Source organism: Vipera berus (genome assembly GCF_964194415.1).
Source record: "Vipera berus genome assembly, chromosome: 14".
NCBI lineage: Eukaryota > Metazoa > Chordata > Lepidosauria > Squamata > Viperidae > Vipera > Vipera berus.
Window position 1 is genome coordinate 11,858,732 of NC_138217.1, and position 26,493 is coordinate 11,885,224.

The following is a 26,493-nucleotide window of genomic DNA, read 5'->3' on the forward strand; positions in this document are numbered from 1 at the left end:
GCTTTAAGACTTGTGGACTTCAACTCCCAGAATTTCCCAAGCCAGAATTCTGGGAGTTGAAGTCCACAAGTCATAAAAGGGCCACGTTTGAAGACCCCTGATCTAAAACCTTGCAAAGTCAACATTGGGGGAGAATTCTAGCGATTGTGCTGGTGGTGCAGAGTGGTCCCCAGCTCCTGTTAATAGGAATGGCTTTTTAATGACACATGTGGAAGGACCCCCTTCAGGATTGGGACTAAAGAAGTAAAGCATGGATTGGATTAGGATCTCAACTCAAAGCCTGCTAGCCACCTTAGACTCTTGCACACGCCTGGGGTTCAAAAAGCGAAGCAAGGCTTCCATGGCCTGCAATGGGACAAAAACTCGCTTAATAACTGTCTTGCGTAGCAATAGAAATCTGGGGCTCGGCTGCGGTCATAATTTGAGGACTACCTGTAAGTTTTCACCAGCACAGACGCGCTCTTCACTAGATCAGCCATTGCACGCATGCACACACACACACACACACACACACACACACACACAAATTCTGGCATTTTGCAGAGCACCATGCAACAGAGGAAATGCATGCGCTGGGCTGTAATTCAGAAAAACAGTTTCATGAGAGAAAAAAGTCCCCATTTCAACATCTGGAGAAGACCGATCTGAAAAGAAGCTTCCTAAAGCCAGTGTTGGCTGGATTCTCACCAAAACAGAATTATTTCTCTTTTTGTGACTTAGCGCGGGCAGGCCACCAACCTCTCTCCCTGTGATCTGTAAATCACAGTTGACAGTTTTAATCCCTGGGGCGGACAGATCGCAAGCCCTAGCCGAGCAAACCATGATAGGTTAAGAAAACTGGGCAAATATTCCAACCTCCTCCGACAGGAAGAAGAATGACGCACGTGGAAATGCACAATAGGGAACATGGTTAAAAGGCGCATGTGGCCGGCTCTGGGGGAGCCCAGGTGCTGTACTTCTGAGAACTTTTTTTGGGGGGGGTGTTTCTTGCACTTTTTCGTTTCTCCTTTTTTCAACCTATGGAAAAAGAACCTTAATAAATATAATTTTTTTCTTAAAGGAAAAAAGAGGAAGGGTTTCAATGATGAGCTGACATCGAGTCATTGCTGAAAGTGACGACTGCGGCTCGTGGCCCGTGAGAAGGAAAGCTGCCCAAACCCCAAGAAAACCCATTCACTTTTCTGATCCGGAGCACAGCTTCCCTCCGTACTAACACACCTCTTCACAGGCACACACCGCACACAAAAAGGGGCGGGGCAAAACAGACGAGGTGTCAGTCTTTACTGTCTGGGTTCAGGAATCAGCAGGTCGGTTTAATCAGCTACATTCACGGGGATGGATAGCAGGCACTCTACGGGAGGAGAGCCAGGCTCCCCATTACTTATTTAAATATGCATAGATTATTCAACAGACCTCCAGTGATGGGGGAGCAGGTGGGGGGGTGTCGCCAAGGCCAAGAGGGGCCCTGCCAAAGAGAAATTCACGTGCAAAGCCTTCAGCGTTCCCTCCCTGTCCCCTCTTTTCCACTCACACGGCCACTTTGCCCAAACCCGGCATTTTGCCACGTGCAACGATTGCCTTGCAGAATAGGGGGGCGGGGGGTCCCCTTCTGTTCGGTCCCACAAACGTCTACCTAGCTTCTCCCGAGGTTTCAAGAATGACCCTCAGCCAGGGGCCGCTCAGCATCCGTTGTGTGAATCCACCAGGGCCACTCCTGCGGGGAGAGGGTTTGGCTCCAAATGGGACCCAAGAAACCGGAGTCAAACCGCTTTCTCTTCGGCATTCCCACCCCGACCAAGCCTACCCCATAAGGCACTCTTCCGACTCTGCGCAGGCGTGCGCAGAAGCAAGGGGAGTGTGCAAAAAGACAAAAGGGACAGCCGCTCCGTTGCACAACGCCCTGCCAAGTGCACAAAACAATCCTTTCCCAAATCCTCACGAAGTTGGAAGGCTCGATCCGTGCCAAGGACGGAACTTGCCACGGCCGACTTAACACGGCCGACTCACTACAGGACAATTTTAACAATTCTATTTAATTATTTTAAAATAAATAAATTTTAAAAAAATATTTTAATTTGTGCGCCATTCGCATTTCATTCTCTCCCTCCTTTTTTTTTGGCCTCCTTTCTTTCATGATTCTGCTCCACCCTTTCTTTGATATTAGTGTAACTCTTGTCCCGTAGCAAGTTGCCCGGCAGTCAAATTGTCGTAGACCCAACAATGCTGCCTCCCTGGCTGGAGGGCCGGAAATAGGGGTAGGCGCATGGGGGTGGGGAGAGGGAAGAGCCCCCCCAAAAAAATCAATAGGGCAACTGCCATTGCACAATCAAAGTCACCCTCCTTTCCGCTTTTTAAAACCCTGTTCCCGAAAATGGTGGCCTTTCCACCTCGCTCGAATAGTATGGCAGAGCCAGACCACAAGGAAGAAGCTCTGATGAGGTTAAGTCTTGGGGGTCAGCTTTCATGCTGGACTTTCTCTCCAGAGGGGTCCGAAAGAACCCCGGGCTTTGCTGAAATGGGAGAAGCCGACAGATGTGCTAACAAATAAGTCCTCGGCTTACGATCATTTTTCAGCAAGGGTTACGGCGGCACTGAAAATCGTTACTCGCAACGGATCCTTGCACTTATGAACGTCACGTGATCCAAATTCAGATGTTTGTCCGCCAGTATATTTACTGTGGTTGCAGCCTCTGGGGTGGGGGGGGAAGGGGGTTTCAAGTGATTGCTGTTTGTGACCCTTTCAGGGGGATTCTAATGTGGGGGGAGGGATGAATTTGCTTAATGACGGTGGCAAAACCGGTGGTAAAATTGGTGACGATTCACTTAAGAGTGATAGAGGTTCTGGTCGTAAATTGAGGACTCCTTGTACTGAGCTTAGACGGCTACGGAAATACCAAGATGGCAGAAGCTGGACAGTGACAGACCAAGGGAGTGAATATTAGCCCTGACGCTCCCTCTAGTATCCAGTGTTAAAGGACTTCCCTGTACAAAGGCTTCACACACGTACGCACCCCAAACAACACACATGCAGCCCAAGCCTCCCGGCACTAACCTCTGCCAACTCCCAGCCTCGCACTCCAAAATTAAAATATAGAAGGACGGACCCTTGCAATCCCAGGCTTTCTCCACACCCCCACCCCCACCCCGCTCCTGTTCCCTCTCTCCTCCCGTCACCCCAAAAACACAACTCTCTTCCGGACAGCAGCATATGACAAAGTCACACTGGGAAGAGGTCCAAGGAAGCAGCGGGAGAAAGAGAGGGCTGGGCCACAGAAGCGGGTGCAGGGGTTAGGAGGGCTGGGCGGGGCTGCCCTAGGCCCAAGCCCCCTCATCAGCCACAGCAGACTCCACCGAGCCCCCGGGACACTCCCCGGAGGAGGAAGAGGAGGAGGAGAAGAGGTGGTGGAAGGCCGCCCAGCCCCAGCGCTCCGACAGGCCTCTGACTGGGCTGTCCCTGGAAGAGGCGCTTCCTGTTGGAGCCTTGGGTCCTCCGGACGCCTTGTAGCTGAGGGGAGTGGGGATTTTGGAAGGGGTCTTGTCCGGTTGGGAGTCGGCACGAGGCTTAATTTGCGGGCGCAGCTTCGTCGGGGAGCTGGAAGGCACGCGGTCGGACTTCCTCAGGGACGACTGGGTAGAGAGGATGACTTCTTCCAGGATAGGGGCCGCGGGGGATGTGCCGTCCTGGAGGGAGGGTCTCAGCTCTGTGTGGGAAGGGGCCGGCTCCCCAGGCGCCCAGGGGCTATCGGCCAAAGGCTCGGCCAGCTCCAGACCCTCCTGGACCTCCTGGACGTCATTGAGACCCAGGTAGCAGTTGCTTTCGTCGGAGGAGCTGGAAAGGACGGGTTTCCTCCAGCGGCTCCTTCGCTCGCGGGACCCGGACGAGTCCCACAGCTCAGAAGCCTCAGGCGAGCCGTTCTGGAAAGCCGCCAGCTCAGACCCTCCAGTCCCCTGGTGGGCTGCCTTCCGCTTGGACTCCTCTGCTTGGAGACCGTATTTACTGAAGACGTTGAGGGAGGAAGAGGAGGAGCTGGAGGAGCAGTAGGCGGAGTCGGCGGTCCCTTGGTCCGGATTGGTGGGCAAGAGCCGGGCACCGTCGCAGGCCTGGCTGCCCGGATCCAGCTCCTCATCCATCTCCAAGCCCATCATCTGAGAGTTGGCCAGGAACTCCTCCTCCAGGCGCCGGTAGAGCTGCTGCTCCTGGCTCGGGTCAAGGCGCAACGGGGTGCGGAAAGCCTGCGCCAGGCCCTCCAGCTCCTGTCCCAAAGCGTCCTCATTGGGCTGTCTGGAGGGCCCACTCTCCCCCGCCTGGGGCTGCCTCACCGTCCCCCGTTGTCCGGACAAGCAGGGCTGTCGCTGTCTTCCCGGGGCTGGTGGAGGGATTCGGACGGAGGGATTGGCCATTTTTGTGGTGGGCAGGGAACCCCTGCGCTTGGTGGGGGCAGGGCTTCGGGAACCCAGCGGGGTCAGATGACCCCTTGCTGGGCTCTTGGTCCTGGGGGTGGCTCTTCCAGAGCCCCCGGGGTTCTCCTTGGGCTCGTCTGCCCGTGTCCAGGAGTGCTGTCCGTCCTTCGCTCGGCTGATCAGCAACACGGGCTCTCCTACAGGCCTTCCCTGGCTGCGGGCCCGGGGACGAGGGCTTTGCGGTCCAGGCTTGCTCGGCCGGCTTGTCACGTGGGGACGGCCTCGCTCTTCGGACTCAATCCTCCTGGGCACCGCCGCGGGTTTGGACAAGCTGAGACGGTCTCGGGACTGGCTCCGGCTGGCTGGCTGCCGTTTGGGACTGGCGTGGAGCTGGGAGGCTGGCCCCTCGGAGATGCGCCTCCCAGCCTCCTTCCGGAGGGCCAGGATGGCCTCCTCGTGCCGCTTCCTTCCCAAACTGGCACTGTGCCTAGAGGAGGAGGAGGAGGAGTCGCTGTCTCCGGAAAGACGCCGAGCTCTGGGGGTCCTGCAAGAAAGAACGGCAGCCTTTAAGACACATCACGTTTTACTCTCTGCACTTAAGTTTCCTTCCTTTGTTCCTTCCTTCCTTCCTTCCTTCCTTCCTTCCTTTTCTTCCTTCCTCCCACCCTCCCTCCAAGAATCCTAGGGACCTTGGAGGTCATCTAGTCCAACCCCCTGTTCAAGCAGGAAACCCTATAGCAGTCTGGACAAATGGCTGTCCAGTCTCTTCTTGAGAACCTCCCGTGATGGAGCAGCCACACTTAGAACATATAATCATAGGGCCAAAAGGCACCTTAGAGGTCATCTAGTCCAACCCCCTGCTCAAGCAGGAGACCCTACAGCATTCCAGACAATGGCTGTCTAGTCTCCCCTTGAGAACCTCTTGTGTGATGGAGCACCCACAACTTCTGGAGGCAAGACGTTCCACTGGTGAATTGTCCTCCCTGTCAGGAGATTCCTCCTTAGTTCTAGGTCGCTTCTCTCCTTGATGAGTTTCCATCCGTTGCTTCTTGTCTCTCCTGCCCTGAGGTAAGAAGCCTGGCAAAGTCGCTCATCTCTTCTAAGTCTAAGGAAGGTGCCAAATTTAACACTTTGGATGTGCAAGTCTAGCAAGCGGAGATTCTGCTGAAACGGGGCAATTGCCAAATTTTGCAGGAAAACCAGGCCCTTTGGTAGACACGGTGGGAAGAGAGCCACAATCTACCAGAGCAAAATAGAAACAAAAAACAAAAAAAACCAGGAAGAATCTGGAAGCTTCTTTGTCGACAAACCAGGGAGAAGCTTCTGCCTTTTTCCCCCTCACGTGGCTGTCTGAAAAGGGGCTCCTATTCTCCCGTTTCTCTTTCAAACTCCTGTTTTAACCCTCCCTTTCCACTTAAAAGTCCATTATGGAGCAATTAGTGGAAGAGATAACCAAAGAGCCTTCTGTTTACTCATAGCTCTGGCTGAGAAAGCAGTCTGGGGAAAGATTGTCATCACGTCAGACGGGCTCTCTGCCTTATCCTGCTTCTGTGGTTTGAGTGAGTCACCCTTGGCTGCTTTGCTTTTTTCCCAACACCTGGCTGGGGGTGGCTACAACTTCTCTTCTGCTACCTGTCTAAGCCAGGGGTCCCCAAACTCCGCAGGACTTGTGTCTATGGAGATTCTCAGTCATCCAGTTCACAGCGGTCTCAAAAGTGTTTCCCCCCCCCCAAAAAAAAGCAGATGGACTGTTTTTCCTTGAGGAAGAAGAAGGAAGAGAAGGAGGAGGAGGAGGAGAAGGAGGAGGAGGAGGAGGAGTGGGGGAGGAGGAGGAGGAGGAGGAGGAGAAGAAGAAGAAGAAGAAGAAGAAGAAGAAGAAGAAGAAGAAGAAGAAGAAGAAGAAGAAGAAGAAGAGGAGGAGGAGGAGGAGGAGGGGGAGGAGGAGGGGGAGGAGGGGGGGGGAGGAGGAGGAGGAGAAGGAAGAGAAGAAGAAGAAGAAGAAGAAGAAGAAGAAGAAGAAGAAGAAGAAAAAGAAGAAGAAGAGGAGGAGGAGGAGGAGGAGGAGGAGGAGGAGGGGGGAGGAGGAGGAGGAGGAGAAGAAAAAGAAGAAGAAAATGTTTCACTTCTCATCCAAGTTCAACCGATGAAGCTTCTTGGATGAAAAGCGAAAAGTCTTTGCGTATTTCCCTCCCTGTCCAGTTGAACGCTGAGAAACCCATTGCAACAATAATCGCTTCCCCCCGCTCCCTTTGCAAAGCAGGTCCCAAATTTATAAGTTTGTGTATCTGTTTGCAACCCAACTCATCTATCATACATTTCCTGTGTGGAAAGAAAAACTAATTAACAGGTTAAACAACAGTGAAGTTCAAGTTCAGAGCACTCTGTTATTGTAATTTACTTGTCGAAAGCCTGCACGGATTCTTATTTACTATGAGTCACCCCGATCGTGATCTCTGAGCCCGGGATCAAATACTCTCGTTTAATTCTTAATCGTGAATTCTTTTCTTTAGGTTTTTAATGGGGGATTTTTCCGGCTGTTGCATTTCATTTCCAAAGCTCACAAGTCTCGGGATAAAGGTCTGTGGAGATTCTCCGTCATCCGGCTCATGGCTGTCCCAAAGGTGCTTTTAATTTAATTTAATTTAATTTAATAATATTTGTATACCGCCCTTCTCCCTGAGGACTCAGGGCGGTTCACAGGGCAGAATAAAATACTAAATACAAACGTTAAAAAGAGATTAAATAGTTGCCCATATTAAAACAGTTAAAATAGAATTCTAAAACACCAAGTTAAAAACTAAACCACCAAAATAAAAAACCCCACCAATCCCCATCAGGCTAGGCCGGCTTGTACAAACAGAAAGGTCTTGAGATCGCGACGAAAGGAGCGAAGATCGGGCGCCATCCGGAGCTCTACCGGTAGCTGGTTCCACAGCTCCGGAGCGCCCACAGAGAAGGATCTCCCCCTGGGGGCCACCAGTCGGCATTCTCTGACCGGTGGCACCCTGAGGAGGCCCTCTCTGTGGGAACGCACAGGGCGCAGGGAGCTTGATGCCGGCAGCAGATGTTCCCTAAGGTACTCCGGCCCCATGCCATGGAGGGCTTTGAACACCATTACTAGCACCTTGAATCTCACCCGGAAGACAACTGGCAACCAATGCAGCTCACGGAGCAGCGGTGTAACGTGGGAGTATCGGGAGACTCCCAACACAACTCTCGCGGCTGCATTCTGTACCAGTTGGAGCTTCCGGGTGGTCCTCAAGGGCAGCCCCATGTAGAGAGCGTTGCAGTAGTCCAGACGAGACCAGGCAACTGGACGTTCCTTCTTTTTCCTTTGAGGACGTTTTGCTTCTCATCCAAGAACTGAAGAAGCTTCTTGGATGCAAAGCGAAACGTCTTCAAAGCCAAAAAAAAAAAAAAAAAGACAGCCCAGCTGCCTTGTGAAAAAGCCTCTTTGGGACGTCTCAGGATAAAGTTCTTGTCTTCAGACTTACGACCAGAACTGCAACCTGACGTTCAAGAGGCAGCCCCTTTCAGCACGACTTACCTGACGGAGAGATGGGACTCTCCCGCGTCCTGGTGGGCTTGGGATGTGCACCTGCGTAGAGGGCTGGCACCCGTCTGTCCTGCACTGCTACATTTTCCACTTGGAGGAACCAGCGACCCCTGCCTCGGTGGGGTAGCCGTCCCAGATCTCTTGGGGGGAGGACGGTTTCCTTTGAGCTGAGTCGGGTCCCCTCCAACCAAGACCCGTTTCTCCCCCTCCGAGGCTTTGTGCAGACCCACCACTTCAGCCCGACGCTGAGTGGTGGGGCTGTTTGCCTGGGGACTGGCTAGGCCGCTGGTCTTCTGGGGGGAGAAGCCGAGCCCCCGACCCTGGGTCAGACGGTGAGCTGCAAAAAAAGGGAGAAAGAATAACCAAATCAGTCAGCCGTGCCACGCTCAATCTTGAGATTGATTGGCTTTTGTGCCTAAGGTGGGACTAGAACTCACAGTCTCCCGCTTTCTAGCCTGGTGCCTTCACCACGAGGCCAAACTGGCTCTCTTGCGACTTTCCGTTTAGGGAGGAAAGCTGCAGTGTCAAGAGAGGAACTGCAAGCCTTGCGGACATTTTTAAAAAGTAAGGAAAAATAATAATAAATCAATCAAGAAATGTCTGGTGGCTAGCAGCCACCAGGGGGCGCCATTGCAATGCTGCATCGAGCCAACATCCTGCCTGAGCCTTCAAGTTGGAAGGGACCTTTTAATTATGTCATTTTGGGGACGAATATTGTTTCCTGTTGCCTTCTTCTCACAGGAAGCGTCCGGTTAACCCCTCGGGGATACACGAGAGCATGAAGTGGGCTCTTTCCAAAAACGCTGGATGCTCCTAAAATTTCAGCATGTGCCCAAAGCACCGCCGTGCTTTGCAGGCGGAAGGAAATTTTAAAAACAACTTTCTCTTTTGCTGCTGATGTTGAGACCCCCCCTCTCTATTTGTTTGAGGTAGCATCAGGCACACACGCACAGAGAGAGAGAGAGAGAGAGACAGACAGACAGACAGACATGCATAGGGTAGCATTTGAACTCAGGGCCCGGCCTGATAAGCTTCACAGGCAGCAGCTACCAGCCATGGAAGCTATTTGGCCAAGGATGCCTTAACTTTGGGAACCTGGGATCACATTTTGCCATCTTCTGATGAGCAAAGTCAGGGGGGAAACCAGATTCATTTAACAAACATGTTACTACAAGAAAAGGCATAACACGGGGCAAGATTCACTGTCCTGCCCACCGTAGCGACAGAAATTTGGGGGCTTCATTGTGGCCGTATTTTGAGGACTCACCTGTCTGGGCATAAGCAATAAATTATCTTAACTGGGACTTATTGTATGGCCCTGATTCTTCACGCGTGACGCTTGCATGCCTTCCCTGACACCAAGCCCCTCCTCCCCCCAGCTACTTACAGACGGAGGCGCACCGGCAGGGGTCATGCTTATCCAGGTAATGCTCCAGCGTGTCCCAGCCCCCGCCTACACGGACCATCACGTGACTGCGGAGAACCTAGGAAGAAATTGAAATAACATCTCACAGTTGTGCCATTTCGCCGTGGCTCGAGGACCAGAACTGGACCAGGCTGGTGGGGTCATCTTCTGAAGGCAAATAACGCTTCTGCATTTTTGGCTTTACCAGGCAGGCCGTTCTCAACTTACAACCACTCGTTTAGTGACGGCTCAAAGTTACAATGATACTGAAAAGAATGACTTATGACCCTTTTTTTCACACATAGGGATGTTGCAGCATCTCCGTTGCCAGGTGATCAAAATAAGGACACTGGTGGCCACTGGCGTGTACTTATGACGGTTGCAATGTCCGTGGGGTCAGACGATCCCCTTTTGCGACCTTCACTTCACGACCGTGTCCCCGGCTTAATAACTGCGGTGATTCCCTTAACAGCTGTGGCTAGGAAAGTCGTAAGATGGAGCAAAACTGACTTATCCGCTGCCTTGCTTAACAACGGAAACTTTGGGCTCAGTCGTGGCCGTGAGAACCGTCTGTACATTCTGAGACTATTCGTGGAACATTTTCTCAAAGGCCGCTTGTCGTCTTTGGAAATCCTTGCCCAGGGGGAAAAAAAAGGCTTCGTTGAAATACCCAGAATTTAAAGGCTGCAATTTCAAAGCTTTTCTTGAAGCAGACAATAGCCGTCTCAAATCTCCCCATTTCAGAGATGGTCCTCACTTTGCTGGCACACGCTATCAAACAGCAGCAGCTGGTTGTGTAAACTTATCCTAAAAAGCCAGCTCTGTCATTAAGCACCGTACAACAGGACAAGAATCCTGCCTGGAATAACATGAAAGGGCAGGAGATTATCTTCGCTTATGACTTTTATTTTTATCCTAGCTGTTTTCTCGCGCAGGCCTCCAAAATCTTTCAGGGATTGTTTTGCAGCCATCCTTACTGAAAACTGCAAAAAAAAAAGAACCACGTCGTAATGAAGGAGAATTGGGGGGAAATGTCTTCCTTCCATCCACCGTGCAGATTTCACTTTGATCTTACAGGCTTAGAAAATGTAATCTGAAAGGCTGGGTAAGCAGAGAGAGAGGGGGGGCGGGGGGATAAAACAGGCCATTGAGGCCATTACCCATCCTTTTGGATCTTGCACACCCTGCTTTCAGAGTGGTGATTAAGCTCAACGTCCCAGCAACATCCCAACACCAAGATTTCAGGGCAGAACGTTGATAGACTTTATCAGATATAGAAAGCCCGACCGTAGCTCAAGCAGCCTTGCAGAAACGGGGACTTTTAAATGAAAAAAATGTGCATGCAGGGCAAAATGCAATTGGGGTCAGTCAAACAGCTTCCATCTCTATGTTCCTCGTGCATATTTTCTGGAACGTTAGCTGAGCATCCATGCCTTCCAGAATGTCGTAAGGGCTTCATCAGATTGGATGCCTACGGGTTCTGCGGTCAAATTATTCTCCGTTGGGAGCACAATCTCTCTAGGTAAAGCTGGAAATTGCCAGCAATAAAAAAACAAGGGGGCTGTGGGTCATCTGAATTGCTATAAGCCAACTTTCAAAGGAAACATTTGTAGCTGAGGGTTGAACTCTGGGGGTCCTTGATGCTCTCTGAGCTTGGTTGTTTTCTTACGGATGTTTCGTTAACCTACTAGGTAACCTCAGTGCTTTTTTTGTAAAAGAAAAAGGTGCCGGAACTCACACACGTGTCATACAACCCGCCTTGCTTACCCTACAAGGTTCCATCCAAAAAAGGTGCCGGAACTCCGTTCTGAGCGTTCTATGAGAAAAAAAGCCCTGGGTAACCTCATCAATGCTAGAAGGAACTGAAGTTGGAGGAGGAGGAGGAGGAGGAGGAGGAGTGGTGGAGAAAAAGGACTGGAGGGTTCTTGATGTTCTCTGAGCTTGGTGGTTTTCTTGCAGACGTTTCATTACCCTACTAGGTAACATCTGACTGCAAATGCACCGGTTTAGGTTGTGGAAAAACAGAGCTATAGGAGGGTGCAGGGAATGTACGTGTGTGTGTATACTATCAAAACTGTCGCTGGAACCATGCAATAGATATCGGGGTGGGGGTGGGATGAAGCCCCCCCCCTCCATCCCTTTTGGCCTCTGCTGGGGTGCAGAGGCAGAAAGCAGCAAAGGACTTTTGCACAGAGAAGGGAGAGACCTGAGGATCAGGCGACGAATGAGGCAGAGCTTTTGAAGCCTCTCCAGGGACCCGGCTCTTTAGCCCTGGCCTGATTCCTCCCCCTTGCGCTGGGTCAGCCCCGGTTCCCTTCCCTGCCTCCCCCACCCGTCCCCGGCTTATATAAATCTGTGCCAGATGATCCGTGGATCTGACCTGGCTGGTGGTGCTTTCCAGACCCTCAGCTCAGCTCCTTCGCCCGCTCTGGTTTGCCCATTCCACGGCCCTGGCTGCTGTCTTTCCTCAATACTGTTATGTTATTTTTTTTCTGAAGAAAAGCCTATTTCTGAAGGATTGCGCGGGGGAGGGGGGGGCAGGCAGCGTGGCATAAATGCAGAGCCGTCCCCGAAAACAGCTGGAATGAATTGCTGGGTGACTCAAAGAGGGACATAATGAAGGAGCCTCTTGCAAAGGGGGTCATTAACCTCCTGCAGATGCTCTGCTAGCAACATCTGTTTCCTGCTGTTCTTCGGGCATGTGAAAATGAGCACAGCTGCTCCCCCCCCCCCGGTGAAAATATAGGATGCAGCACGGGGAATATATATACACACACACACACACACACACACACACACACACACACACACATATATATATATATATATATATATATATATATATATATATATATATATATATTAATAAGTTGGAAGGGACCTTGGAGGTCATCTAGTCCAACCCCCTGCTCAGGTAGTCCAACCCCCTGCTCAGGCAGCAAACCTTATATATATTTCAGGCTTTCCTTCTGGCACAAAGGGAGAGAGAGAGTAGCTGCAGAAGCTCTTACCCGGACGAAGATGAGCGCGTTGGAGTCTCCAACTTTGTATTTCCCCTCCGAGACTTTGACCATGGGGAACTGGGACGGGCAGGTACAGTGGCCCAGGATCTCTCTTACCTGGAGGGACGGGAAACAAACCGGGTTGGAGAAATAGAGGAAAAACACAGTGGTTAAATCAGGCAGCAAATAACCTGTCCAGCTACAGGGACACTGCTTGACTTACAATGGTTTGTTTAGCGGCCATTCAAAGTTACTGGAAAAAAGTGACTAATGAGGGTTTTTCACACTTACGACTGTTGCAGCCTCCCCATGGTCTCGTGATCAGTGTTCAGACGTTTGGCAACTGATTCGTATTTATGACGGTGGCAGCATCCCGGGGGGGGTCACGTGATCCCCTTTTGCGACCTTCTGACAAGCAAAGTCAGTGGCGGAAGCTGGATTCGCTTAATGACCGTGTGACTTAACAACTGCGGCGATTCACTTAACAATTGTGGCAATGAAAGGTCGCAGAATGGGGCAAAACCCACTGAACAACTGTCTCGCTTAGCAACAAAAATTGGGGACTCAGTTGTCGTCGTAAGTCAAGGACTGCCTGTACAAGATTTCCCATGGGTGTCATCTTTCTTTTTAAAAAAAAAAATTAACAGAATAAAAACAATACAAATTTTGAAAAGCCCAAAAGGTGATAATAAGCAAGCAAAAAAAGGAGACAGAGAAAAAAAAATGTAAAGGAAGAAAAAGAAAAAGCAAGGGTGGTATCAAAGTGGCTTTTAATCTGTTTTTTTTTTACAGCATTCATAAGTTATCCTTTCTCACTTCCTTCTTACCATTATCTGCTCTTCTAATCTCCAAACCCATAAATCACCAGTTCATTATTATTTATTTTCCAAGGGTGTCGTCTTCGGTCTCTGCATTTATCCCTAACAACAACGGCAGCTGAGAAACACTTGCTCGCTCCACTATGTATTGCTTCGTTTAAGAGTGCTTGTTTTAAAGTTTCTTTCCACAAGGCCCTGTGGCTGCAGATCCCAAATCTGTGGTGATCAGCCACCTCCAGGGTTGAGGCAAGATTATTCTCTCCTCTTTGCCAATTCAATTATTGGGTTTTTATGAGTCTGCCTCCCTAAAAACTACCTGGAGACTTTGGGAAAGTGAGCTCATTGTTTTTTTGAAAGCAGGCACAAGGTCCCGGTGGGAAAATGAACAGTTTCCCCTTTTTTTTTTTTTGTCCCTGGATGGAACAAAATTGATCAGCGGAATTTTCCAAAGTCCGTTTGGGAGGGTTCTTACTAGCAGAGGAAAAAGAAAGCAAAGAAAAAGATTATTTTTTTCCTGTTCATTTGAAAGAGAGAAAGGAAAGAAAAGCAACCCGATTTTTCCCCCCTTACATTTAGTGCACCCTAGTTGCCCAAAACAAGAGAAAAGAAAAGAAAAATCTAGCAGGGCTGATCCAATAATATTTAGTTAGGGCGGAGGGAGAATCCAAAGTCCACGTTGTCCTAAAACCCTGTTTTAAAAACCCTGGCGGCTTAAAGGCCTGTGGACTTCAACTCCCAGAAATCCCTTGCCATTCTGGGAGATGAAGTCCGCCCGTGATGCCTGGGGAATTCTGGGAATAATTCTTCTCCATCTCCTTCTCCTCTTTTTCCTCCTCTTCCTTCCTTCCTTCCTTCCTTCCTTCCTTCCTTCCTTCCTTCCTTCCTTCCTTCCTTCCTCTTTCTTTCTTTCTTTAATTCTTTCTTTCTTTCTTTCTTTCTTTCTTTCTTTCTTTCTTTCTTTCTTTCTTTCTTTCTCTTTCTTTCTTTCTCTTTCTTCCTTCCTTCCTCCCCTTCCTTCCTTCCTTCCTTCCTTCCTTCCTCTTTCTTTCTTTCTTTCTTTCTTTCTTTCTTTCTTTCTTTCTTTCTTTCTTTCTTTCTTTCTTTCTTTCTTCCTCTTTCTTTCTTTCTTTCTTTCTTTCTTTCTTTCCCTTCCTTCCTTCCTTCCTTCCTTCCTTCCTTCCTTTCTTCCTTCCTTCCTTCCTTCCTTTCTTTCTTTCTTTCCCTTTCTTTCTTTCTTTCTTTCTTTCTCTTTCTTTCTTTCTTTCTTTCTTTCTTTCTTTCTTTCTTTCTTTCTTTCCCTTCCTTCCTTCCTTCCTTCCTTCCTTTCTCTTTCTTTCTTTCTTTCTTTCTTTCTTTCTTTCTTTCTTTCTTTCTTTCTTTCTTTCTTTCTTTCTTTCTCTGATTCTTGCTGTTCTGGCACCTTCAAGCATCGTTCAGTCCCGCATCCCCAGGGGAAAAACCATTTGTCTCTGCGGAACCCCTGGGAAGAAAGCAGCTGGCCGGGCTCCATGACAAAACCTTTCTTTCCACCGAAAGAGAAAGGAAGGAGTCAGGGTGTTTCCCAGTTCCTGCTCTGTTTGCCCGATGCCCATAAAAGCGAAGCGTTGGGCAGGCAGCCGGGCTCTTACGAACCAGAAAGAAATGTTTAAGGCATCCATTTCCAAACAACCCAGCTGGATGGAAAGTGGATTAATCGTTCAATTCACCCGCTGACATGCCACAAGCCGTCTCCTTCGCTCTACGAGCAGAAGAGGCCGGAAGGTCGAGAGAAGAAGGCAGAGAGAAAAGTCCTCTGATTTGTCTGGTCCCAAAGGGGAGAAAGACCCTTCTCTCCAACCCCTTCTTCGCTGCCAAGACAAAACCTCCATTAGCTGAACCCAGTCTGTCCCCAAAGAGCTTTCCCCCCCCCCACCCCGAAAGGCAACTTGGACTTCCTGTCTCATCATCTTGGTTGGTTGGCTGGCTGGGGAATTCTGGGAGTTGCAGTCCACCCGTCTTAAAGTTGCCAAGTTTGAAAAGGGCGGCTCTGTTCGATTCAGACTTTTCACTGCGAGCCATCCTAACGCTTGCTCAGATTCCTTCCCTGCCTCCTGTTTCACAGGTAAAGGTAAAGGTTCCCCTGCACATGCGTGCTAGTCGTTTCCGACTCTAGGGGCCGGTGTTCATCTCCGTTTCAAAGCCGAAGAGCCAGCGCTTGTCCGAGGACGTCTCCGTGGTCATGTGGCCGGCATGACCAGACGCCAAAGGCGCACAGAACGCTGTGACCTTCCCACCGTAGTGGTCCCTACTTCTACTTGCATTTTTTACGTGCTTTCGAACTGCTAGGTTGGCAGAAGCTGGGACAAGTAACAGGCGCTCACTCTGTTACGCAGCACTCGGGATTCGACCCGCCAAACAGCCGACCTTCTGATCAACAAGCTCAGCATCCTAACCCACTGAGCCACCGCGTCCCTGTTTCATACGCAGCCCTAAGATGCAAAGAAAGCCGTTACAAAAAAAAATATCAACCGAACGGGAACGGTTTGCCTGAACTGGATAAGTCTCGTTTAATGAAAAGAAGGGCTAGGGGTGACACGATAGCAGCCTTCCAATATCTCAGGGGCTGCCGCAAAAAAGAGGAGGGTCAAGCTGTTCTCCAAAGGACCCGAAGGCAGGACAAGAAGCAAAGAAGGATGGAAACTCATCAAGGAGAGAGAAGCAACTTGGAACCAAGAAGAAATTTCCTGACAGTGAGAACAATCAACCAGCAGAAAGACTTGACTCCAGAAATGATGAATGGTCCAACACTGGAGGTTTTTAGGAAGAGATTGGACATCTCATTTGTCTGAAATGGTATCGGCCTCCCTGTTGAGCAGAGGGTTGGACTAGAAGACCTCCAAGGGTCCCTTCCAATTCTGTTCTTCTGTCTTCTAAGGCAGACCCCATGACAGCATCTGGCTCTAAATAATGAGCCTGAAGCATCTTCCTAGAGATAAACATGATTTTTTCCCCCGGTGCCATCGCCGTAATAAAAGAAGAAAATTAAAAAGATCCTTTGAAAGGAATTTAAATCCAGCGGGCTTAGGAATTTGGCAGATGGCCGTCTATTTGCAGAGAAGGGTCAGCTCCAAGACCAGCCGGTCCTTGGTTAGCATCGGATGGGAAGCTGAGTCCCATCCGTCCGGAGCTGAGTCCGGTCCCTTGGCACGCAACAAAAAGGTCACCCATCTGCCAGCTGCAGATTTAGCAAGGAATCAGGGCAGGGAAGGAATTGGAAATTAAAAAGGAATGTTAAGCTTAATCAGAAAAGATCCGCCTTGGCTCCTGTCCTCTCCAGACAGGCTCATGGCGAGAAGCGCTTTCCTGCCAACTGTGCCCAAGTTTGGGAGATAAGCAGTCAGGCTTGGTTAGGACTTCAAGCTATGGTTTTCAACCTTGGGGATTTTAAGTTGAGTGGACTTCAACTCCCAGAATTCCGCAGCCCGCATGCTGACGGTGGAATTCTGGGAGTTGAAGTCCACACGTCTTAAGGCACACTCTGGCTAGGGCAGGGGTAGGCAACCTCGGCTCTTTTATGACTGGGAGTTGTTGTTTTTTTAAATTCCATTTATATCCCGCCCTTCTCCGAAGACTCAGGGCGGCTTACAAGCTTAGCAGTAACCTTCATTCTATGTATATGCCTGCTTATTAGGGCTTTCACACCCCTCCCAAGCGGCATTATTACAAAGTCAGCTAAATTGCCCCCAACAATCTGGGTCCTTCAGAGTTGAAGTCCATGAGTCATAAAAGAGCCGAGGTTGCCTACCCCTGGGCTAGGGAGTTGAAGGCCATGCTTCTTAAGCCATGCTGGCTGGGGAATTCTGGGAATTGAAGTCCACACATATAATAAAGTATGCTGGCTGGGGACCTCTGGGCATTGAAGTCCAGTTGAAGTTGACCTCTGGGCATTGAAGTCCAGTTGAAGTTGACCTCTGGGCATTGAAGTCCAGTCCACCATCAGTTGATCAAACAGGATTGGAGCAGGCCAGAATTCGAATGGCAGATCGCCAGAAGGTGCCAGAATTCTGGATGGGCTGGGAAGTGGAAGGCAATGGGAAATATCTTCCGTGTGGTTGCAAGAAAACGACGTGGTAAATTTATAAAATCAAAGTTGGACTGAAGGGAGATTTCTCTCTCTCTCTCTCTCTCTCTCTCTCTCTCTCTCTCTCTCACACACACACACACACACACACACACACACACACACACACACACTAGACCACTTTGTACTTTTTCTCCTTTGCACCAGACAGAGCTCTGGAAAGCATCCAGTCAAAGTTGAAGAGCCGGTTTATTTACACTCGGTTGCTTAGAAGAGAGACCCCCACCCAGAGAGATGAATGAACAGCCAGTGAAACTGCACTGCAGTCCCAGCGGGAAGCCAACCAGCGCCAAGTCCCAACCAGCCCTCGCAGAGGGTGGGGCGGGGGTGGGGGAAAGGATTTTTCAGACCAGCTGAGGTGGAAAAAGTCCTCCGGATCTGGAGAGCAGCTTTCTAAGGGTTTTTTGCCTCGTTCCAGCATTCCTTCTTTCAAATAAAAGCAGCTTTCTAGTCTTCGTGGATATAACAGAATAGCCGAGTTGGAAGGGACCAACCTTCCTAGTCTGAACCTTGCTCAAGCCGGAGAGACCACTTAGAGACCATTTCCAGACAAGAGTCAGTCCAGTCTCTTTTCGCACAAGTTCTCCCCGCCCACCCCAAAAAGAGTAAAAACATCAAAGGCAGAGAGAGATTTTTTTTGCAGCATTTCCCCCAATGAAGACCTCGTTAGGTCTTTAATGCCATTCCTAATTTAATGCCCAGATTTGTGGCAAGGAAATATCCTATCTGAACTCAGAAAACAGAAATCCATATTGTATTGTATTGTATTGTATTGTATTGTATTGTATTGCATTGCATTGTATTGTATTGTATTGTATTGTATTGTATTGATTTTTTTTCTTTCTCTTCCTTCATTTCTTTCCTCCCTCTCTTTCTTCTTTCTTTCTCTCCTCCCTCCCTCTCTTCTCTTCCTTCATCCTCGTTCCTCTTTTTTTCTCTTTCTTTCTCTCTTTCTCTCTCTCTCTCTCTCTCTTTCTTTTTCTTTCCCTCCCCTCTTTTTCTTATCCTCCTTTCTCATCCTCTCCATCACAGAAGGAGACTCCCCTTGGGCTTGGTTGAGAGGCAAGCAAACTCTATCCACCCAAGAAATTGTCAACTTTTACAGGCCCCGCTCCACCGGTCAAGATTATATTAAAACGAAAAAAAGATGCCTGCGTATGCTAACTACTTGTCTTCAGTCCAGCCAAAGGCTGCCCCATCGATTTTGCCACCAGAACTTTCTATGAATATTCTGAAGAGGATTCCCTTTACTTGAAAATAACCCCCATTTCCGTCTTTGAATGTGCGTCTGCTTTGCACAATGGGTGTGTCGTACCTTGGGGCGAGTTTGCGTTGGCAAAATCATAAAAGGCCTGAGAACTCCACACCTAAAAATAAAAAGAGCAATTTATCCAGGACGGGCCAGGAAAGAGAGACATCAGCTGACTCGGCCGCCTTCTATAAAACTTCAATTAGCCGTGAGGCTTGCTCAGTTAGGAAGAAGTGACTTCATCAAGGTTGTGTCCTGTTATTACAACGTGTTCCCCTCCAGGTACAGCAGATGAGGTGGTTGAAAAAAGAGCGTTGTGGGCCATTCGAGAGCCACAGTATGTCAGAGGTAGAAGATAAATCTCAACTCTGACACCCTTGTCGGTATTTCTTCACAGACAAAATTACTCAGGATTGTTTGTTTTCAGACCCAGTTTTTACAAGAGCGGTTGCATTCCCACAACTTCAAGATTGTCTCGCCAAGCTAAGTAAGTTTGGATAGGCTTGTAGGGAACCCCTAAAGCTGTGTCACAGACCACCATGGCAGAGGAAACACAGGTAGTCCTTGCCTTACGGCCACGGTGTAAGTTTCCTATACGCAGCATTTTTCCCCCCTTCAGTTGGTAGTGAGAATACCCTGGTTTTTGAGGTTTGTTTCTCGTTTTCCCGTCCTATATTCGCCCTCTGGCTACGTAGGGACATTTGTCCACATGAAGAATAACGGATGAATGTCTCTGTTATTCTCTGCTATTTCAGTCTCAAAATTATGGGCTGGATGTCTACTTGTTGACATGGGCGGAGGAGAAGATGGAAAAGTGACGTCTTGGGGATGAATACAGCAGCCCAACATTTTCTCCAGTGGCCAAAACGATTTGTGGCTTAAAGTAGCAGCTTTAGGGAAGCCAACCCTAAAACAAACATAATATAACCTAAATAAATATACAGTGGGCCTTTCAGTCCAAAGCACAGGGCAATGTTCAGAAGGAACAATAAGCATTTTCTGTGCTGCAGAAGAGAGTTGTTGTTGTTTTTTTCCCTCCCACCCCTAATTCCTTTCTCCAATTTTATTTTTTGGAATGGCTTTCTTCATGAGATAAAGTAAAAAATATGCAAATCACAGGTGTGACAAGAAGGATGCCGAGGCAAAACGTGGATCAGGAAAAGTCTGACTTTACAATATGCTGAATTTGGCCCTCGTTCATTTATTCCTGTTGCTATACCATCGAGTCCTTTGACAGCCCACTGGTGCTGTTTGGCTGGTTCTCCCATAAAACTTTATAACTAACAACGTATGTCTTGAGTTTGTCTAATTCTTTCTCCCTTTAATGTCACATTTTAACTGAAGCCATGAGCCTTTGGGGCCTAACTCTGGCACGTCGTTAGCTGCCAATCGCGGCAACGTACCTTAAAAAGACAGAATAAAAAGACGATGGCCACCAGCAAAATAAATTTGTGTAGATAGGGTTATTTATATAAATAGGGTTATTTAAAGATAGGGTTGGAGAAAGAGATGAAGGGGTCTGCAAATCTGATGAAAAGACGCAAAGACGACGCAAGAGAAAGGTGGCCAAAACAAACACACTTTGGAAAAAGGAGGCATCCAGAACAATGCAATGTTGACTGAATTAAATATTTAAAGAGGCTCAGAACCACAACTGGAAAAGCACTTCTGAGAACAATTAAAGCTCTAAACTACGTAAAAGCTAAATCTAGAATTATCCTATCTCACCATCCTATCTCCCATCACCTCCAGCAAACCGGGCTAATATTGTAGCCAACAATTTCTGGTCTTCTCTGAGCGACAGGCAGTCATCCTTCTCCTTCTGCTTCCTATCAAGCTAGCCAGAGGCATCTTGATAACCTTGAAATAATACTGTAGGAGCCAGTTCGCTCACAAATCCAAGAACAGCATCCATCAAAGAGAAAGCCAAGAGGACGTAGAGGTTGAAGAAAGCAATGTAAAACTTCAAGCAAAGAAACGGCCAAGACACATTTGGAGCATGGGGTGGCCCAGCCTGCGGGCCCAACTGAATTAGACCAGAGGATTTAGCATGTCCTACAAACATTGGGATCTATTTAATTTAAAACACGGATTACAGAATTGGATGGAGCCACTGAGAGTCCTATAATGAGTATAACTCTCGTTAAGGGCAAGGGCAGGGCAGGGATTGGAATGGCTCATGACTCTTGCTCTCCAGCTTCTCTTTGATGGCATTAACCGCTGTAATTAACACAAAGGAGTTTAGTTTAGTTCCAACAAAATGGATATCCACGCAACTTTATCAGAAAGTCCCTGACCACTCAAACCCAGTACAGCACAACTAACACACACCCTAAAAAGAATTACACCGGCACACATCAAGAATATCTCAGAAACCACCAACAGTCTTCTCAACCTGGGATCATTCAGAGGTATTGGGACCAAAATCCACTCCCAAAATCTCCACGACCTCTTAGTGGGGACTTGTAGGAGTCCATCTGGAGGACACCAGATTGAAGAGGGCAGCCATCTCTCCCCTTACCTGCGTCCATTCTCAGCTACAGACTCTTTGAAAATAGAGCAAAGGACGGGAGCCAGTTTGGATTGGAATAGCCAGGTCCAAACCCAGAAGCCAGTCTTGAAGACTTCATGGGAATGATAGACGAAGCTCAAAATGTCATCTTGAAAAGTCGAAGGAAAGGGGGAAGATGCAGCTATGTTCAACAAATGAAACCAAAGGGGAATGCAAGAACTCACCAGCTCATCCAGGTTCTTGAGGTCACACAAGGTTATCCTTTGCGTTTTGTTCAAGTAAATGGGAGACTTTGGGTCCAAATCTTGGATCACTTGCTCTGTCTTTAGCTCTCCACAGATCACCTGGTGGTCCCTCATCTCCTCCTCAATCTCTTCCTCCATCTGGATGAGCATGGGAGCCAGCATCCCAAACTTGGAACCCTTCCTGGCCACCTCCAGCAGACAAAGGACGAAGTTCTTCTCATTCTTCTTCAACACCAAGTCGTTGGTTTCAAACATCACCACGTCTTGGATGCCCAGCTCCTGACGGCACCACTGGATGAAGTTGGAGATGTTGTCCCGAGCGATGAAAGAGCCGGGGACTACGTTCTTTGCTTGGAAGATCACCTCCTTCTGAGGGATTCTCATGTGAGAAGCAGCTTCCGGGTTGGACTGTTGGAATTCCAGTGCGATACGGTTGACGTTGTTGGCATGCTGGCAGAGATCGTAGCCCGTCTCCAGGGCATCCATGAAGTTCTCCACCTGGACATCAAGATCGTAAAGGGTATTCAGCCATTCCGCCAGGTCCTCCTTCATGGCGTAGAGATAGTCCTCGCTGGAACGGAACGGACGTATGCTCTTAGAAGCCGCTGACTGGATGTTGCTAGGGTCAGCCATTGTTCAGTCTCAGCGTGGTCACTGTTGGGCATGGAGGAAGGGAGATATCAGATACTATCAAGGCGGCAAAGACTCACCCCATTATTCCTTTGTTCTCTCTATTAATCCTGTAGCCGATCCAGCATAGTAACCAGCTCGGGCCTAAAACATATTTATTTATCCCATTTCTACACAGCCCAACTCACCTAAGTGACTTGGTTACTGAATCAATATTTTATGTCCCATGCACTAAATCGGTGTTTCTCTATCATGGCAGAATAAGCCAGTAACAGAGTTGGAAGGGACCTTGGAGGTCTTCTAGTCCAACGCCCTGGTCAAGCAGGGGACAATTTTTAAGATACAGAAGATACGATACTTCAGCTCCCAGAATCCCCCAGCCCGCATGCTAAAATGTGATCAATCAACTAAGCAAATAGGATGGGTTCACACAACATGCTGACCCGTATAAAACTAACCAAGGTGAACACTAACCAGGTTGGGGAAGTAAGTTGCTAAGCCTTAACCCAAGCTGTTTAAAAGTGTAGTCTGAAGGCTGCTAAACTATGCAGTTGAAGCCCATCTATTTTTTATTCACACAAGCAGATCTTCAGCTGCATGTCCACCATCTTGACTTTTTTGACCTGCCGGGACATGGGAAGCAGGCCAGCTGTGTTTTATCGAAGGAGAAGATCTTACTAACTTGGACAGTCTAGTCTAAATCAATGTTTCTCAACCTTGCCTGTTTTTAAGATGGGTGGACTTTAGCTTCCAGAATCCCCCAGCCAGCCATGGGGAGTTGGCTGGGGAATTCTGGGAGTTGAAGTCCACTCATCTTAAAGCAGTGCTCTAAAACCCTGCTCTAAATTTAGAGCGGATAGTGAAGCTGCTACGGTGCACACCAAAGCCATTAATCTTAGATTGACTTGACGTGGCCTTTATGTCCAGACCTGCTTAGTTCCAGACATGTGAGAACAGCATTGCAGCCAGAAGTGAGAGCAACAATTACACACCTGGCCTGCACACAGAACTTTCCACACTCCTCTGTCCTTTTCCGGACAGCTTTCCATCTGTACCTCTTCTTTTTCATTTTGAATAGCACCACGAAGTATGGCCAAAGAGAAGAGAGGGCTACAGAGCTGCTCAAAAACTTTTTAAAACTTTTTTTTTTTAGCAAAGTATATACAGAGACAAAGAACTTCGGTTAAAACCAAACCTTCTCTCGTTTTCCTTAAAGCAGGAATTCTTCTTGCTAAAAGCACATCCCAGATGCAGCATCCGTCTACAAAGCTGGTGGTTGGGCCGGGGGCAAACAGGGGTAAGGGTCTCCATGGATGCTTGGAAATTTTTTCCCTTGGAAAGCAACCCTCCCGCGGATTGGACATAGGCAATGTTGTTGTTGTTGCTTGCTTGCCTGCTAGAGGGTGAGTCACCCTTGTGTATTCAGATTTGCTGAGCTGCACTTGCCATTGTGAGCTGGTTGGAAGGAGTGTGTGTGTGTGTGGGGGGGGGGTGCTTTGTGCTATTTCTCACAATTCCCTCCAGCCCAGTACTGGAAGAGAACCTGCCTAGAAATTGTGTCGTGCATAAACCTGGTTTCCTTTGAGACGAGTTTCAAAGGTTGAGCACAACAGTTCCGGGTGATGCACACCAACCCTTCAAGGTAGGGCAATAAACAGATACTGCAGGATTCCAGGGACAGCCTTTATTTTTGAAGGGTAAAAAAAAAGATAAAAGTTTTTTCCTGTTACTTGTGTCCGACTCTAGGGCACCGTGCTCAGCTCCGTTTCTTGGCCAGCATTGTCTGAAGTCAATTCCCGTGGTCATGTAGTCAGCATGGCTGCTATACGCCAAAGGGCAAACGCTGTTACCTTCCCACCGAAATGGTACCTATTCGTCTACTCGCATTTGCATGCTTTCTGAACTGCCAGATGGGCAGGAGCTGGAGCAAGGAACAGGAGCGCACCCCATCGTGCAGAACTCAAGTCTGGAACCCTTTTGAAAGGTTGAAAAACAGAAATGCGAAAGCTCTCTCTGCCCCGTCTTATTCTAAACAAAATCAAGAAGGGGTTATGTTGAGTTTCTTCCTCACTAGTTCTTCATTCTCGGGAACCTTTTAAGGACTGGCTCACTCTTTCCCCAAAGCCTTTGAACGTTCCTTTCTTTCAGATGCTGCTGGGGCAAAAGCCAGCATGGATCTGAGCCCTGGCGGGAGCACCTTCCACTAATCTTAATAACTCTCTCCGTATCGGTGATCTTTGACTGAGCGACTCACTTTATTAATCTTGCAGGATGGCACGTCTCATTTATTTTATTACAGGGACCATCAGTTCCCTGCATGAATGAGGCTAAAACATACGAAGAACAGATGCTGGAATTGGGTTTGCCTAGTCTAGGGGAAAAGAAGGATTAGGGGTGACAGGATAGCAGTCTTCCAATACTTGAGGTGCTGCCGTAGAGAAAAGGGGGTTCAGTCTATTCTCCAAAGCGCCCGAAGGCAGGACAAGAAGCAACGGATGGAAACTAATCAAGGGGAGAAGCAACCTGGAAGTAAGGAGGGATTTCCTGACAGCCAGGACAATTAACCAGCGGAACAGCCTGCCTCCAGAAGTTGTGGATGCTCCATCAATGGAGATTTTCAAGAAGAGACTGGAAAAGCCACTTGTCTGGAATGGCATAGGGTCCCCTGCTTGAGCAGGGGGTTGGACTAGAAGACCTCCAAGGTCCCTTCCAACTTCTGTTGTTCTGTTATTCTGTCTTCCAGGATGGCACGTCTCATTTATTTTTATGACAGAGATCAGTTCCTTGCACGAATAAAATCAGGAGGGGTCAGGTGAACGCCTTTTCCGAGTAACACACTTTTACAAAAAGGCGGATGCTCACAACAAACAGCACACACACACACACACCTTTTAATGAAATGTGTTACTGGGAAAAAGGTGCCGCCAGACATCCGGTAGGTTGCCAGCCAACCTCTGCACAAACCAGCAGATGTTGTGCCCAGGAATGTGCCAAGGCATCCCTGCCCAAGAAGGCGGCTTCTGTTTTGCTACTGTGGTTCAGATTTCTCTTAGTGCTGAGGGAGGGGGGGGGAGGGAGGGAGGTTTCAAAAGGGGGACAGTTGTGTGTTCTGTACATTTGCTACCCCCCCTTCCCCCCCTACCCATTTAGGAGGGTTGCAGCACCCTGGGAGCACGTGATCACTATTTGCAACCTTCCCAGAAGAGGCTGATGCCCCTTCCCCACAAAATGACAGCCCCGGAGCGAAGTGAAACCAGGCAGCCAGAGACAAGGAAGGAGAGGTTGCCGGAATGGAGAGTGGGGGGGGGGGAGGGCATTCCCACGTCCGGATCCCTCCGATTCCCACCTCTTTCTGCTCGTGTGCGATCCCGGTTATTTCAGCGCCCCCCCTCCCCCTCCTTCCGCAGCCGATCCGCCGTCCCGTTAATGCAACCTCTGAATTACTCGAGGGAGGGGGGGAGAAAGAGGGGGAGGGGATTCCCTCCAGCCCCAGCCGGCAACTCCAGAGCCCATTCTCGTCTAGGTAGGGGGTGGGGTACACTTCAGGAAAGCGGGATGGGGGGGGCAGGCGGAGAGGGATGGACAGACGGATAGACAGGGGAGCCCCCGCCGCGGCTCAGACCCCCAATCTCCGGAACCTCGCCAACCTTGTAGCGAGAGGGGGGACGGCCCAGGGCTGGGACGCAGGGGGCATTTGGAGGAGAGACCCTGGAGCTCTTCCGTCAGGAAAGCCGGACTCCAATACCCATGCTTCCCCGGCTTTCCTGCCGGAAGAGCTCCGAGGGTCTCTCCTCCCGGGACTCCAGTGCCCATGCTTCCCCGGCTTTCCTGCCAGATGGGCGCCAAGGGTCTCTCCTCCGGGGACCCCAGTGCCCATGCTTCCCCGGCTTTCCTGCCAGATGGGCGCCAAGGGTCTCTCCTTCGGGGACTCCAAGGCCCATGCTTCCCCGGCTTTCCTGCCGGAAGAGCTCCGAGGGTCTCTCCTCCGGGGACTCCAAGGCCCATGCTTCCTTCGCCTTTCCAGCGAGCCCCCCGCCCTATTCCAGGCGGATTCGGGAAGCGGGCGGGCGAGGACCCGTCACGGGCACCCTTCCCACCTGCAAGTCATCCTGGCGGGCGCCGCAGTTTCCCCGGCGAAATCTCTGCGCAGCTGGAAGCGCCGGGAGGGGGCGCGACCCCCCCCCCCGCCGTCGCCCGGAGAGATGCGCCGCAGAGCGACCGGCGGGTCCCGCCGCCCCCCGACTCGACTCGACTCACCTGCCCGGCCATGTCGGGGCGCTCCGGGCCGGCTCAAAGCAGGGTGGCCGGACGCCCCCCGCGCCTCGTGCCAGGCTTCACCCCGGCCGGTCCGGCATCGCGCGTCCCATCCGTCCTCCGCCGCCGCGGCCCGGGATCCTGGAGGCGGCGCTGGGCCAGGAGGAGGGGAGAGCCGGCCGGGGTGCTGGAGGCTTCCCCGAGCGCCGAGCGGGCTGCCGCCGAGCTTGCCAGCCTCTGGCCCGGGATCCCGCGGCTCCAGGCGAAGGAAGAGGTGGAGCTGCCAGCCCGGCAAAAGGAG

General features: G+C 49.8%; 1 protein-coding gene across 2 annotated transcripts; it reads right to left on the bottom strand.

Annotated features, from left to right (window-relative positions):
• Window positions 1–996: 996 nt before the first annotated feature.
• GAS2L1 (growth arrest specific 2 like 1) lies at window positions 997–26,390 on the bottom strand. 2 transcript variants are annotated; one of them, XM_081339097.1, is made up of 7 exons: window positions 26,196–26,361; window positions 22,127–22,251; window positions 21,288–21,962; window positions 12,374–12,481; window positions 9,345–9,441; window positions 7,949–8,294; window positions 997–4,945 (listed from the first exon to the last, which is right to left on the bottom strand). In XM_081339097.1, the coding sequence occupies exons 3-7, from the start codon at window positions 21,939–21,941 to the stop codon at window positions 3,313–3,315; spliced, it is 2,838 nt and encodes a 945-aa protein (XP_081195223.1). In that variant the 5' UTR covers window positions 21,942–21,962; window positions 22,127–22,251; window positions 26,196–26,361; the 3' UTR covers window positions 997–3,312. The 2 variants fall into 2 exon arrangements, with proteins under 2 accessions (XP_081195223.1, XP_081195224.1); XM_081339098.1 differs by lacking the exon at window positions 22,127–22,251 and having other exon boundaries at window positions 26,196–26,390.
• Window positions 26,391–26,493: the final 103 nt, after the last annotated feature.